The sequence below is a fragment of the Vombatus ursinus genome, unplaced genomic scaffold (genome assembly GCF_900497805.2).
Source record: "Vombatus ursinus unplaced genomic scaffold, bare-nosed wombat genome assembly UNPS02011649.1, whole genome shotgun sequence".
NCBI lineage: Eukaryota > Metazoa > Chordata > Mammalia > Diprotodontia > Vombatidae > Vombatus > Vombatus ursinus.
Window position 1 is genome coordinate 1,807,326 of NW_020951427.1, and position 12,810 is coordinate 1,820,135.

The 12,810-nt window shown below is 35.6% G+C and overlaps 1 protein-coding gene across 1 annotated transcript in view; it reads right to left on the reverse strand.

Moving 5' to 3' along the window:
• Positions 1 to 12,810, reverse strand: part of CNTNAP2 (contactin associated protein like 2) — a 2,649,987-nt gene that overhangs the window by 874,861 nt on the left and 1,762,316 nt on the right. The window contains exon 12 of the mRNA XM_027856858.1: positions 4,514 to 4,633. Coding sequence (XP_027712659.1) covers positions 4,514 to 4,633 — 120 coding nt within the window. The remainder of the gene's footprint in view (positions 1 to 4,513; positions 4,634 to 12,810) is intronic.

Genomic DNA, 12,810 nt, shown 5'->3' on the forward strand with positions numbered 1-12,810 from the left:
ATTTATTTACTCAAAGTGACACAGTTAATTTCTAAATAAAGACTTGAATTGACTACACCATATCACCTCTTAGTGGCATTGTCTTTTTAAGTCTAAAAATTTACATAACCTTGAACATGGAAAAACGCAAACCCTTAGGTTTTGTTTTGTTTTGTTTTATTTTTCTCCCTGATAAGGAAGAAAAAAAATACAAAACCCAGAAACTGAAATTAGCCAAGAGGCTTGGTGTCCCTGAGTAACTCACTTTACCTCTGAATTCTCATTTACCTCATCTGAAAAATAAGGTGGTTGGATTAAGTAACTTTTAAGTTCCATTATAACTCTAAATCCTGATACTATAGCCTTCTAAGTACTCTAAAATTCTTTAACACTGCATGGAGACTACTAACAGTATGGATGAGACAACAGTTGAGTTATTGGCTTTCTTACCTTGAACTAATCCTACTGGTGCTGTCATGCACTGTTATCCCTTTTCTAGCAAGTCTCCCCGTCAAAGTTCTGAGCATATTCTGTGTAATGTGTTTAGGAACTACAGTAATCAGGTCTCTCTAAGCTCATACTATTATGGACAATAATAGAATTTGATCAGTTGGGCCCCAGGGCTTTATAAAATACAAATCATGTAAACAAACTCAATAGCTTTTTTGATAAAACCACAAAATTAGTGCAAGAAGAAACACAGTAGGTGTTCTATATTTGGGCTTCACACTTCATAATCCAGAGCACAAAATGCTTTTAACTTGGCTTGTAAAATGAAATGAAATTTCCAGAATATGAACACAGTCACAGTGCTTGCCAAGTAGAGCGGGGACAGCAAACGTGAACAAATGACAACGCTTAGAATTCAGAAGGTCTTAAGCTAGGGTTCAGGCATACTGTTGAGGGCAGTTTTAGTTCCTGTTATTACTTATTAATAATCTAGAAACAGCATGGTGTAATGAAAGGAATACCAGGGTAGGAGTTAGAAGATCTGTGCAAGTCCGCTTTTTTTTCTACTACTTATCAGTGACTTTTTTTCCGACCTTTCAACTATATTTTTTTATAAACATTGTTCATACAATATGCTGGAGAGAATCCCTTAACTCCCTTGACTTTCAATTCCCACATTGGTAAAATAAATATAATAATAACCAAACTATCAACTTTACAATCTATGAATATCAAATGTGATAATATATGTAAACAGACTTTCAAATATGAAACACAATAGAAATGTCAGCTGTCCTTATTACTACTGTGATGAAATCACAGATCCTTACTGCATATACACATTATTATTATGTGGGTATATACTTAATGTATATATATAATATATATTGTTAATATCATAATTATTAGAAAGGGTGAGTGGCCCAAATAAGTAGATGACATAAACCAATGAAAGTTCAAGTTTACTCCTGAGATATTGACAGGATCATCAGAAGAACAGGAATTTAAAAAAAAAATACATTTGAAAGGCTGGAAAAAAATAACAACCCAAAACAAAACTATAGGAGGGAGGAGGGGAAGGAAATAGGAAAGAGAGATAGAGAACAAGAAGGAGAAAGAGGGAGGGATAAGAGAAAGAAAAAGAGAAAGATACGCACAGAGACAGAGACAGACAAGAAAGACAGACAGAAGGTCAGATGGAGTACACTAAAAAAATGTAAGTTAATACATCCAAGGAAATTTCACATGTAAGCCATGTGGAACCCTGATTTTCAGTGAGACTATGAAAGTGAGAAACTGTTAGCAACTCAAACAAAACAAAGTAGTATTAGAGAAAGCAATTAGATGGACTGCTTCAGAGGGCTATAAAATCCCAAAGTGCAAATGAGACTTTAATTTGAATGCTATGCAAAGAAAATTATACTTTGACCTACACTGGTTGAAAGAAGTTCCCAGTTTCCTCTGAAACTGTCCATTTTGTCATTTCTTAATGGCCCAACAATATTCCATTCCATTCAAATGCCATAATTTGTTCAGCCATTGTCCAACAAGAGGACATTCCCTTAGTTTGCAGTTTTTGGTTATTACAAAAAAGAGCTGGTAAAATATTTTTTGTGTATATATTGGTACTTTTCCTTTTCCTTTGTTCAGTATGAAGTAAAGGCCTAACAGTCAAAAGGCATCCACAGCTTAGTAACTTTTTTAGGCATAGTTCCAAATTGCTTTCCATAATGGTTGGAATTTGCAGCTTTACTAATGGTGTCCTGGTGAGTCTTTTTTCCTGCAGTGCCCACAATATGTATCATGAGCCTCTTTTGTCATCTTTGCTAGTCTGATACATGTGGTGTAGAACTTCAAAGTCAGCTGATCACTCTTGATGACATGCTTCCATAACTAGGGTTAAAATTGTACACAGTGCCTAATACATAATGGGCACTTAATAAATGCTTGTTGACTTGACTTACTCAGGCATGATGAAAGAAAACAGTTTCCAGGGGCCAATGTAATAGGGTTTTCTGAAAATCTTAATGTTGTTTCAAAGTTTAATAGCTATAGTAAATAAACTCTAATAGCTTAAAAAGGCACTAAGAAAATCTGCATTCTTCTCTGAAAAAAAGAATCAGAACTACCCTTGGACCTTTAAAGTCTAGAAGATCACAAAGACTTAGAATTTTATTCTGTAGCCTTAAGTTGCAATGGGAACAAGCCAGCAGAACCTTCTCCTCTGTTCCCCAAGTAAGGAATTCCAACTATGGTTTTTGGGGAATCACAGGGATATTTCTTGTCAGACTTTTTTCAGGATTTATGTATAGCTTTCCTTAATTTTGAATGGACAAAGGAAGAGCTAGGGTTTTCCCTAAGATCCTAATGATGTAGAGAAGGGGTGGGGAACCTATGGCCTTGAGGCCACATATGGCCCTCTAGGTCCTTGGGTACAACCCTTTGACCAAATCCAAATTTCACAGAACAAATCCCCTTAATAAGAGGATTTGTTCTGTAAAACTTGGACTCAGTCAAAAGGCCGTACCTGAGGACCTACAAAGCCCCATCCCTGATGTAGAGGCTAAGGATGCTGAAGGTGTTTTTTTTTTTTTAATAACAGATAGTGATTTTGTTTGTGTAGAGATCTTTCACTGTCAAAATTCCATCCATTCATACAGAAACTATTGTCAATCTGTCTCATGAGATCATTGACTGAGCACTTAGATCTCAACTGGTCCAACGCTTTCACTTCACAGACGATGAAAAATTGAGGGCCAGAGAGGTTAAGTGATTTGTCCAACGTCACATATACACTAAGTGGTAGAGCTGGGATTTCCCATTCCAATCCCAGGACTATGAGGTAGCATTCCAACTTCAAAACTCTTTCCTCTAAATAAGAGTGTGACTCAAATTTACAGTCTTAGAGTAATAGTGTGAAAATTAAATAGAAAAGATGTCACTAATCAGTACATAGGGTAGCTAGATGGCTCAATGGAGAGAGTGCAGGGCCTAAAGTCAGGAAAATTCCTGAGTTCAAATGTGGCTACAGACATTTACTAACTGGGTGACCCTGGGCAAATCACTTAATCATGTTTGCCTTAGTTACTCATTGTAAAATGAATTGGAGAAGCAAATGGCAAATCACTCCAGTACCTGTCAAAAACAAACAAACCAACAAACAAAAAACAAACAAACAAAAATAACCTTAAATGGGGTCACAAAGAGTTGAACATGACTGAAACAACTCAACAACAAAAATCTGTATATAAGGATTGCAGCAGGGTGCATGCTAACTTATTTTCAAAATGTAACAAAATCTACCATATCTTTTTTATTATGTCAAATATCACCTAATCACATTTTAATTTGGTTCAAGGATATTATGAGCTAAATGTGGCCTATGGACTGTATCTTTGATGCCTTTGCCTTAGAGAGCTTAGTCACAAGACACTTTAAAAGATTCAACAATTCTCATGGTCATAGAGGTAGTATGTTAAGAGCTGGTACTTGAACCCAGATCTTCCTGGCCATTCTCAGTCCACTATATCACATTCCCTCTCATTTTCTGTGTAGCATTACCAAAATAAAAATAAAGACATATGAATAACAATAAAAATCAGAATACAGCACATGATAATAAGGAAATATCAGTTTCTGTTATTAAAAATGTTTATGTAAGCCAATCACACAGTCCTCAGTTATCTCCCCAGCACTATGAACTAAGGGTACTGCCTCAATAGTCACTTTGCCCAATCACTGAATTGACTGCAGACTTAGAATATTTAACTTTGGGGTCCTTTCTTCTGTGTATTGAGTTTTTAATGCTTATCATTGATTGCTTAAATTGGAATGCAAGGTTTCTTATTGTAGTGCTCTAAGGCTTTACACTTACAGGAAGAATTTCACATTTCTGACAACCAGTTTGTAGCTTTGGATAGCTGTGATTTCATTTGTGTGGTTATCACAACATTTTGTAATATTTAATTTGTAAACTGCTAGAATAAAAAATACAGTAAAATACAAAACTAAACTTCACTGGATACCTTTTATTCTTGACATATCATTAAATTGTCTTCATAAAACATGAATATGACATAGTTACCTGTCATGTTGCAGTAAACTTTCAGAGGTCCCAGAGCCCCACTGCCATCAGGATCGATCCAGTAAAAATTTGAGGTTTTGCCTAGGTGTTTATAAGCTTCACAGGAGAGTTCATAGATGGCTGAAAAAACAAACAAACCAAAATTGACCTAAGTACAATGAAAACCATGATTCCCTACCAAAATTTCTCTGATTTTTTTCATTTCCTCTTTCATATTTACACAAAAATGATGCATTGGAGTCTGTTAAAACATTGCTTAAGACAATGTCTTTCTTCACTCACAATTCTTCCCACTACCCTCAACCTGCTGACCTCCCAAATTAAGTTCAATGGCATGGCAAATTCATTGTATTTATATACTGTTCTAACCTAAAAGTCCAAAGGAAAATAATTCCACTTAAATGAACATGAAATATTCTTGAAAAGCTATCACTTTTCTGGGCAAACCTGCAAATTAAAGCAGACAAATCATTGGATGTTTCTAATTTCTCTATAACACCAGACGGTGCAGCTTTGCAATTTAGGGCTGATCAATCAATTGATCAGTTATGAAACAAATGAAATGTTTGTGTTTGATATGGTTAAATCTTACGTCATTTGGTGCCCCCCTCCACTTTTTTGTAAATAAATAATCTCCTTTCTCTTTTTGGTTTGATTTTTTAAAAATACATAAGGAGGGGAGGCCCCACTGAGTTATAGATAATTAGTGGAGGATGGATTTCTGTTGTTATGGGATATCAGCCAGATACTAAGGGACTGGAAGAAATAAGAGACTAAGGAAACCTAATTATATTGGCAGAGATAATGTAATCCTAACTCTCCCTTTATCCAGGAAAAAAAATAGAGAAGTGTAAAGAAAATACCCCCTGGATAATTTTATTTGTCACAGGTGCTTTAATTGCATCAAATCTCTCTTTCACAGAAAGCGAGACACTAGTGTAATTAAATTATATGGTCTTTTTAGTTGTTTTCCTTCTTGTTCCCATGCTGAGGTTGACGTATTTTCCTCTTTTCAAGGGGACTGCACCTGTTTTCCAGAAATAAAAGGTGGCCATTTATATTTCTTCTTGATAGAAGTTCTTTCAGAATTCTATAGAGAAAACTTTTTAACAGCTCTGGATTGGCAGTTTAATGGCAAAAAAACCTTATTTCTAAAGTTCACATATGCACACTTTGAATCTTGCTGGCAAAAAAGATTCTAGTGCATTCCCTTTAATAATCACTGGAAAATGCACTTAAAAAGTGTTAAGATGGTCTCCAGTGAAATAGGAAGAGATGGAATTTGATGAATCATATTTTTTCTTTTTGGTTTTCACCTCTCCTCTTCTCTTGTAGGGTCTTGTGTTTGCCCTGTGTTCTTTGCCTTATTCCTATGCCCTATTGATATTCATCCATATCAGTCCTAGTGGGTAGCATCTAGTATATCTATCCCTCTATGTTCCCCCTCCTCCGCCACACCATTTTATCTTTATTTTTATTTTTAATTTTTGCTTTTTGGTGAGGCAATTGGGGTTAAGTGACTTGCCCAAGGTCACACAGCTAGTAAGTGTCAAGTGTCTGAGGTCGAATTTGAACTCAGGTCCTCCTGACTTCAAGGCCAGAGCTCTATCCACTGTGCCACCTAGCTGCTCCTATCTTTATTTTTTTAAAGCCTCCTTTTCTTCTATCTTAAAATTTTCAGTTTTCTCATATCGTTAAAAAATAATCTTTGGAAGGTTACTTCTATCCTTTCTAGATCTCATGCCATCCTTTTTTCTTTTGTGATGAAATTTCTTGAATGAGTAGTCAATATTTGCTGACATTTTAAGGAAAATGAATATATGTTTCAAGCTTTCTCTGCATGTCACACACTTGGTGACGGACATTCTTCCACCACTTGGTCTTTCCCGACTTGGTGGTCAGGCCAAACTGTTGAGTGATTATAGATCTTTCTTTATTCAGGAGATTATGGGACTTGATACAATATGACATTACTCTCAAACAAGAACATGTGGAAGACCACAACCACAAGGAATTTCTCTCCAACTTGGACTCTGTGATGGATATCCTCTAACACAGTGGTGAACACATATCATAAGCATCATCACCTTGTTTTATACCTTGCTTGATATTTATGATCAGGAGGTGGTTAAATATTTTTATTTATGTTATTATATCTTTCAATCAATCTTGAATGCTTATGATGTGCAAATGGGAGATATACTGATGGAAGGGAATGTTTAAGGCAAAGATTAAACTTTTTTGTGTCATGGAGACTTTTGTTAGTATGGTGAAAGCCCATGGACCCATTCTGGGAATAATCTTCTTAAATGAACAAAATGAAATATATAGTGGTACAAAGGATAATTGAAATGCAGTTATCAAAATATTTTTCCCAATCCAAGTTCATAGACCCCAGGTTAAGAATTCCTACTTTGATGCACTATTTTGTTTCACCAAATTATGTGCTTTTAATTAATAAACAATAAGCACAATGGCATTTTATGTTCTCTACATCTTTCAGTCATTTGTAAAAGTCAAGATGTAGTTTGATATAGGATATTACTTTGTAAAATCCTCCCTATTCACTGCTAATATCATCATGCAGGATGTCTTCAATGAATGTATGGATGAGATGAGTAAGTAGGCCAATAGGTTGTTAGGTGCTGACATTCTTGATGGTATCTCTCTTTTTTTGGAATTAATAATGTTTGAGATATTTTTTCACAGCTCTGGGATCTTTCATTCCTTCACACACTTTGTAAATTGATTCCTCAACACTCCCAGAACTGTGTAACTTATATAGCACAGATTTCTTATTTGTACACTTGATCACTTTCATTTTATATGTGGGTACATTTGCCATTTTTTGCTCTCAGTGTCATTTCTACCTCTTCTGTAAGCACATAAAAAATGGTCAGTTTAGAGTCCAAGTGTGGTGATTATTAGTGGTGAAAAAAGATAGTTATGAAAAAATTCTTAAAGTTCTGTTTCATTTTCACATTTATTGTCCTCTTTCAATTTTTATCCTTAAGTTGCATCTGGACAAGTTTATTGAGGTGGATCTTTTGTTAAGCTCTTTTGAAATTTGTTCTACTCTCCACTTCTCATCTCCGTAATGAGGTGACACCACTCATGATTATCCATTATGCTTCTTCATAAGATTTTATTATTTTGAATTAGTGTCACATCTGACAGCCATCTCTTTCTGCTTGGCATTTAAGTTAAGTGTTTTATTATCAAGTTCTTTTTAGGCTTTTTTGGTTTACTTTTTTGTAGGAATTTATTAATATTGGTTAAACTTCAATATCAAGATATGGGTCAGCATAATTTTTGCTGTCCATTAACTATTTTCCTTATAAGTAATTCACTTAAACTATTCACATTCATGCAGCTAATAAAATGATCTTCCTAACACATCCACATGCTCAAAAACCTTCAGGGCCTCCCTTTCGCCTGTAGGATAAAGTATATGCTAACCTAGTTGGTCAATAAACATTTAAGTGCCTACTATGTTCCAGGCATTGTGCTAAGAACTGGGGAGATAAAGAAAGGTCAAAAAAAGATGCCTGCCTTCAAGGAGGTAACAGGTTAATGGGAGAGACAAAATGAAAATAATCTGGAACAAATAATTAATTGGAGAATATACTAGATGTAGCAGAATAATTAAAATTGCAGGATAAATTGGAGACAGTCAAAAGAGGTAAGTCAATGGCATAGAGAAAGATTAGAAAAGACTCCCTATAGAAGATGGGATGTTAGCTGGTACTTGAAGGAAGCCAAGGAGAGCATTGCAGATGTGGAGAACAGCCAGTGAAAAAGGCCCAGACTCTGCGGATGAAGTGTCTTGTACAAGAAACAGTAAAGATGTCAGTGTTACTGAATCAAAGAATATTTGGAGGAGTATGAAGTATACCAAGATGGGAAAAGTATAAAGGGGCCAAATTATGAAGGACTTTGAAAGTCAAATAGAGGATTTTATATTTAACCTGGAAGTGATAAAACATCACAATTTGACTCAAACCTACTTATCCAGTCTTACTTCACATTTCCCTGCACTCTATGTTACAAACTATTAGTATCTCCCTCCAAAACTCAGCATTCCATCTCACTCTTCCATGGATCTACATAAGTTCCTCTCAATGTTTAAAATATACATTTCCTGCATCTCTGCCTGTCAGAATTCTTATCTCCTTTCAGAGCTCCATTTCAGTGCCACCTATTCTGGGTAACTTTCATTGATTTCCCCTAGCTTTCTCTCTTCTCAAGCTATCTTGCATTATCTTGTGTACGTTTATATATCATTTCTAACCAATAGAATGGAAACTCCTTGAAGGAAAAGCCAATTTCATTTTAAAAATATTACTACCCTTTACACAATGAACACCAAAGGATTATTTGTTAATTGATTAATTTGGAATTTTGGATACCTGGTTATGTGGTTGGAGGAATGTGTTAGTACAAAAACATCTTTTTGGAGCCTCCCAAATCATATCCACTCCACTCTTTTTCCTATATTCATGGGAATATCCCTTGATAGTGCAATTATCGTCTTGAATAACATGCCATTTTAATGTATTTTAGTTTCTAAAAGATATAACATTTAGAAAAGTTGTTAGCCTTCAAAAATAGCTTTTTTAAAAATTTAAGAGCATTTCATTACAAGCCATGTAGGACTTTAAACAGAATATACTCTAGCCCATTTTTTCTACCTTCTCCTTTTCTTCCCTCTTTAACTAAGCATCAGCTCCATTTAAATTAGATGACTTATCATGTCCTCGGTTTTCCTCTTTCCTTTCATTTGCTGATGCTGAAACAGCCTTCCTTCTCTTGCTCTTCCTTCCTCTGCTTGTTGAAACCTTACAGGTCATTCCTTAAAATGTTATCTCCTGAAGACCTTCTCTCATCCTAATCTACTCCATGACAAAAGTGATCTATCCTTCCAAAGATCTTTCAAAGTATTTTATACTTCTTTATACACTTAGATAATATTTTGTATCATTGTTATTTATGCATATTTCATCTCCCCTCACCATAACGTAAACTCTGTGTAGAGTAGAACCTCATTTATAACAGAATGCCTTACGCGTGATAGGCAGGTAGTTAATAGTAATTTTTTGTTGTTTGTTTACACTGAATGAATGAATCACTGAGGACTCAAAAGGAAGACAAATTGAATTTTAGACAATGGAAACTATTCTACCATAATATCCCTCTGGAAGCATACAAAGGTTTAGGGGAAAATATTGAGGTTAAAACTATTCTATGTGCCATGTGTTTATCAACAGCTAAAAGTACAGACAATATCATTCTGGCTGCTCTATGTAATTAATGAATATCAGATCTGAAAAGCATTCATAAAATTAGAGGTGGGATCCAGAGGCTGCAGGTGGTTTGAGAGATGGCTGTTGAAGAACCTGAACAATCTAAAACCTGAATACTAAAGAGTTGACTAATCAACTCATGAATATTGGCAAAGTAATTGGACTGAGGGTAAAGTAAATAAACACATCAAGTCCATTGATTATTGGCAAAGTAATTTTTCTCTTTTGGAACTTCTAGTCCCAAATAAAATACCTTAAATTATTCTACCTCTCTGAAAAGAAGTCCAGGTAGTTCAAAACTAATACTTGGAAAAAAACAAAACAAACAAACAAAAAACTAATACTTGGAGCTATGGCAATGAGTTTCAAATCATGTAAAAAATTCAGATATGAAAATCAAGAAAACCACAGGTTCTGTATATTTTCCTCTTCCTCCTCTTCATCACTAAATTAGGTGTCATAGGAATTATAAAGCATGGGAAGGATATGTTCTTTGCATATTTACTGAGTATCTACCATGTGCCTCCTCCCACTTCTGAAGCTGCCATCTATCATCTAGCTAGAAAAATATGTCTATCATATATTCCAGGTTGTCTGGGGCAAGATTCTCTTGCCAGAGTATCTTGGAGTTCATTAATCAAACCCTTCTTTAAGATTTCTACTCACACCTCATTTTCCTACTCCAAGCTGATTCTCAAATGAAGACTCATTCACATATTTCAGCAAGGACCTTGAACCCTAACTAATGCTGAATATACTGAAGCTATATCACCCAATGATAGCACATCATCCCTTTCTCCCCAAATATCATCTATAATTGTTTTAAGGTGATTGTTGCTCATCTAGAATAACTCACAATCTAATGTAGCCCTTCCCAGTTTTTCAATCAGGATGAGTTCCCAGATCTGCTGCACTGAAAATGTGAATCCTAATAATTGCATAGTGCTGACCCAAAAAAAGCTTTTGCCTTCTCTTATTTTCAATGAATGTTAATATTGGGGATGCATTGTGTGCAGGGGAATCTTATATCAGTAGCTATATTGAGGTCCAAGCCCAACTCTTCAACCTATGTAACCTTGGTCAAGTCACTTAACATGTCTGAGCCTCAGTTTCCTCCCTTGTAAAATTAGGGGGATATATGTTACAAATTAAAAGAGCTTCAATGAAATATTTGCTTAAATTCACCAATAAAAGTGTACAAGGAGGGACAAAAAAAGGAGCACTTTTGTCATTAACGTCTTAAATTTAATTTAAACATATTTCTTTTTAAAAGTTTATGTAAGAGAACTTCACAATTTCTTATATACTGCCATTTGATATTCTCTGCTATTAAAATGCTTTGTTTGTTGATAATTAAGATCACAAAACTAGAATTTTTAAATAAAAGGAATGCTGGGTATGATAGCACATGCCTGTGATCCCAGGTACCTGAGATGCTGACAGATTTCTTAAGTACAGGAGTTCTAAGCAATAGTATGCTAAGCAGGCTCTTTGTATTAAGTTGAGCATTAACATGGTGAGCCTTTGGTGGGTGAATGAGGTGGTAGTGGTGAGATGAATTTAGAACGTGTCAGATGTCTTGTTCTGATCTCAGTAGGATAGGGCCTGGGAATGGCTCTTACACTTCTAGCCTAGGCAAAGTAGAGAGTAGAAAGTAAAGCATTTAATTTAAATTTTAAAAATTAAATGAATATTTTGCTAGATGAGCTCCAAAATCCCTTCCTAATCTTGAGCTATGAACCTATGACTTTGTACAGCTCCCTTTAACTTCTATATGACCCCCACCAACCTGACTAAGGTGACGAGGAGGTGGTGCCTGTGTACCTATCACATTTCACAGAGCTCACTGTCTTCCAATGTGCACAGAAACCAACAGATCAATAGCAAACTATTCAGACCTTATATAATTAGACTGATGCTTTACACCAAAGTTCATTTTTTGCTATTATGCACTGCTCATGTGTTGATGGGGGAATGGACAGAGAAATCAAACATTATGGAGAAGAAGATTCAGAGATTAGGCCACAACCCTGCACAATATGGCCTCTATCCTTATGCCTTCTGCTCTAAAAACAAGTCCTAATGCATGAAGGTACCTCCCAAACACCATGTTTATAACAGCAATCCATTTACTCATTCTAATCTCACCCCACAGGGTCAATCTCCTCTCTAATCTCATTGGATAGCATACCTAGAACATGCTCTCCCAATTTGTTGACTTCTTCCTGCTATAATGCTAATAACCTCTGTTCCTTATCCCAAATACCAATCAATATACATCAGCCACCAGATGACTTCCTAATGTTCCCGTCTCTTCACCAAAACAAAACAAAACAAAAAAAAAAAGCATCATCTTTCTCCTTGGAGCTGTTCCCACACAGGTAGGATAGGAAGAAATCTTCCATGATCAGGTACTCTTGCATCTCCCTTATTCCCTCTCAGCCCCGCAGTCTCAAGCTCCAGAGAAAGCTTGTAATAGAATGCTTAGCTTTCTCCAAGTGGTGCCTACAGATCTCCAGGGGAGCTAGGATAGTGAGCAGCTACTTGGTCTACCCCATCTTACTATGATTTTTTTTTTGAGTGCCAGCTAGTAAGAACAATCTATAACTAGAAGGAATAGAACCTCTGGCTCTGACCTCAGCTGTCCTTCTGACAAGTTTTATGTTAGATCAGTCTTAATAGCCACCCTTGGGGCATCTGTCTCTACCAAGAACATATAAGCTGGGTTTGGATACAATAAAAAAAGGCACATCCATGAAGCCTACATTGCCAGGAAGGGCCTCTTTTCCTTGACAATGCACTTTCTGGAAAAGATGACTTATCCAGGTTGGCCAAGAAATTGGGTAGTGTAGTAGAAAGAAGGTGGGATCAGAAATTGAGAGACTGAAATAATAATAATAGCAATAATTAATAGTAATAGTAAAATCTCAGCTATATAGCACTTTGCAGATTGTAAAGAAATTCTTTCCCAATAATTCCTGCATTAGTGTTGAG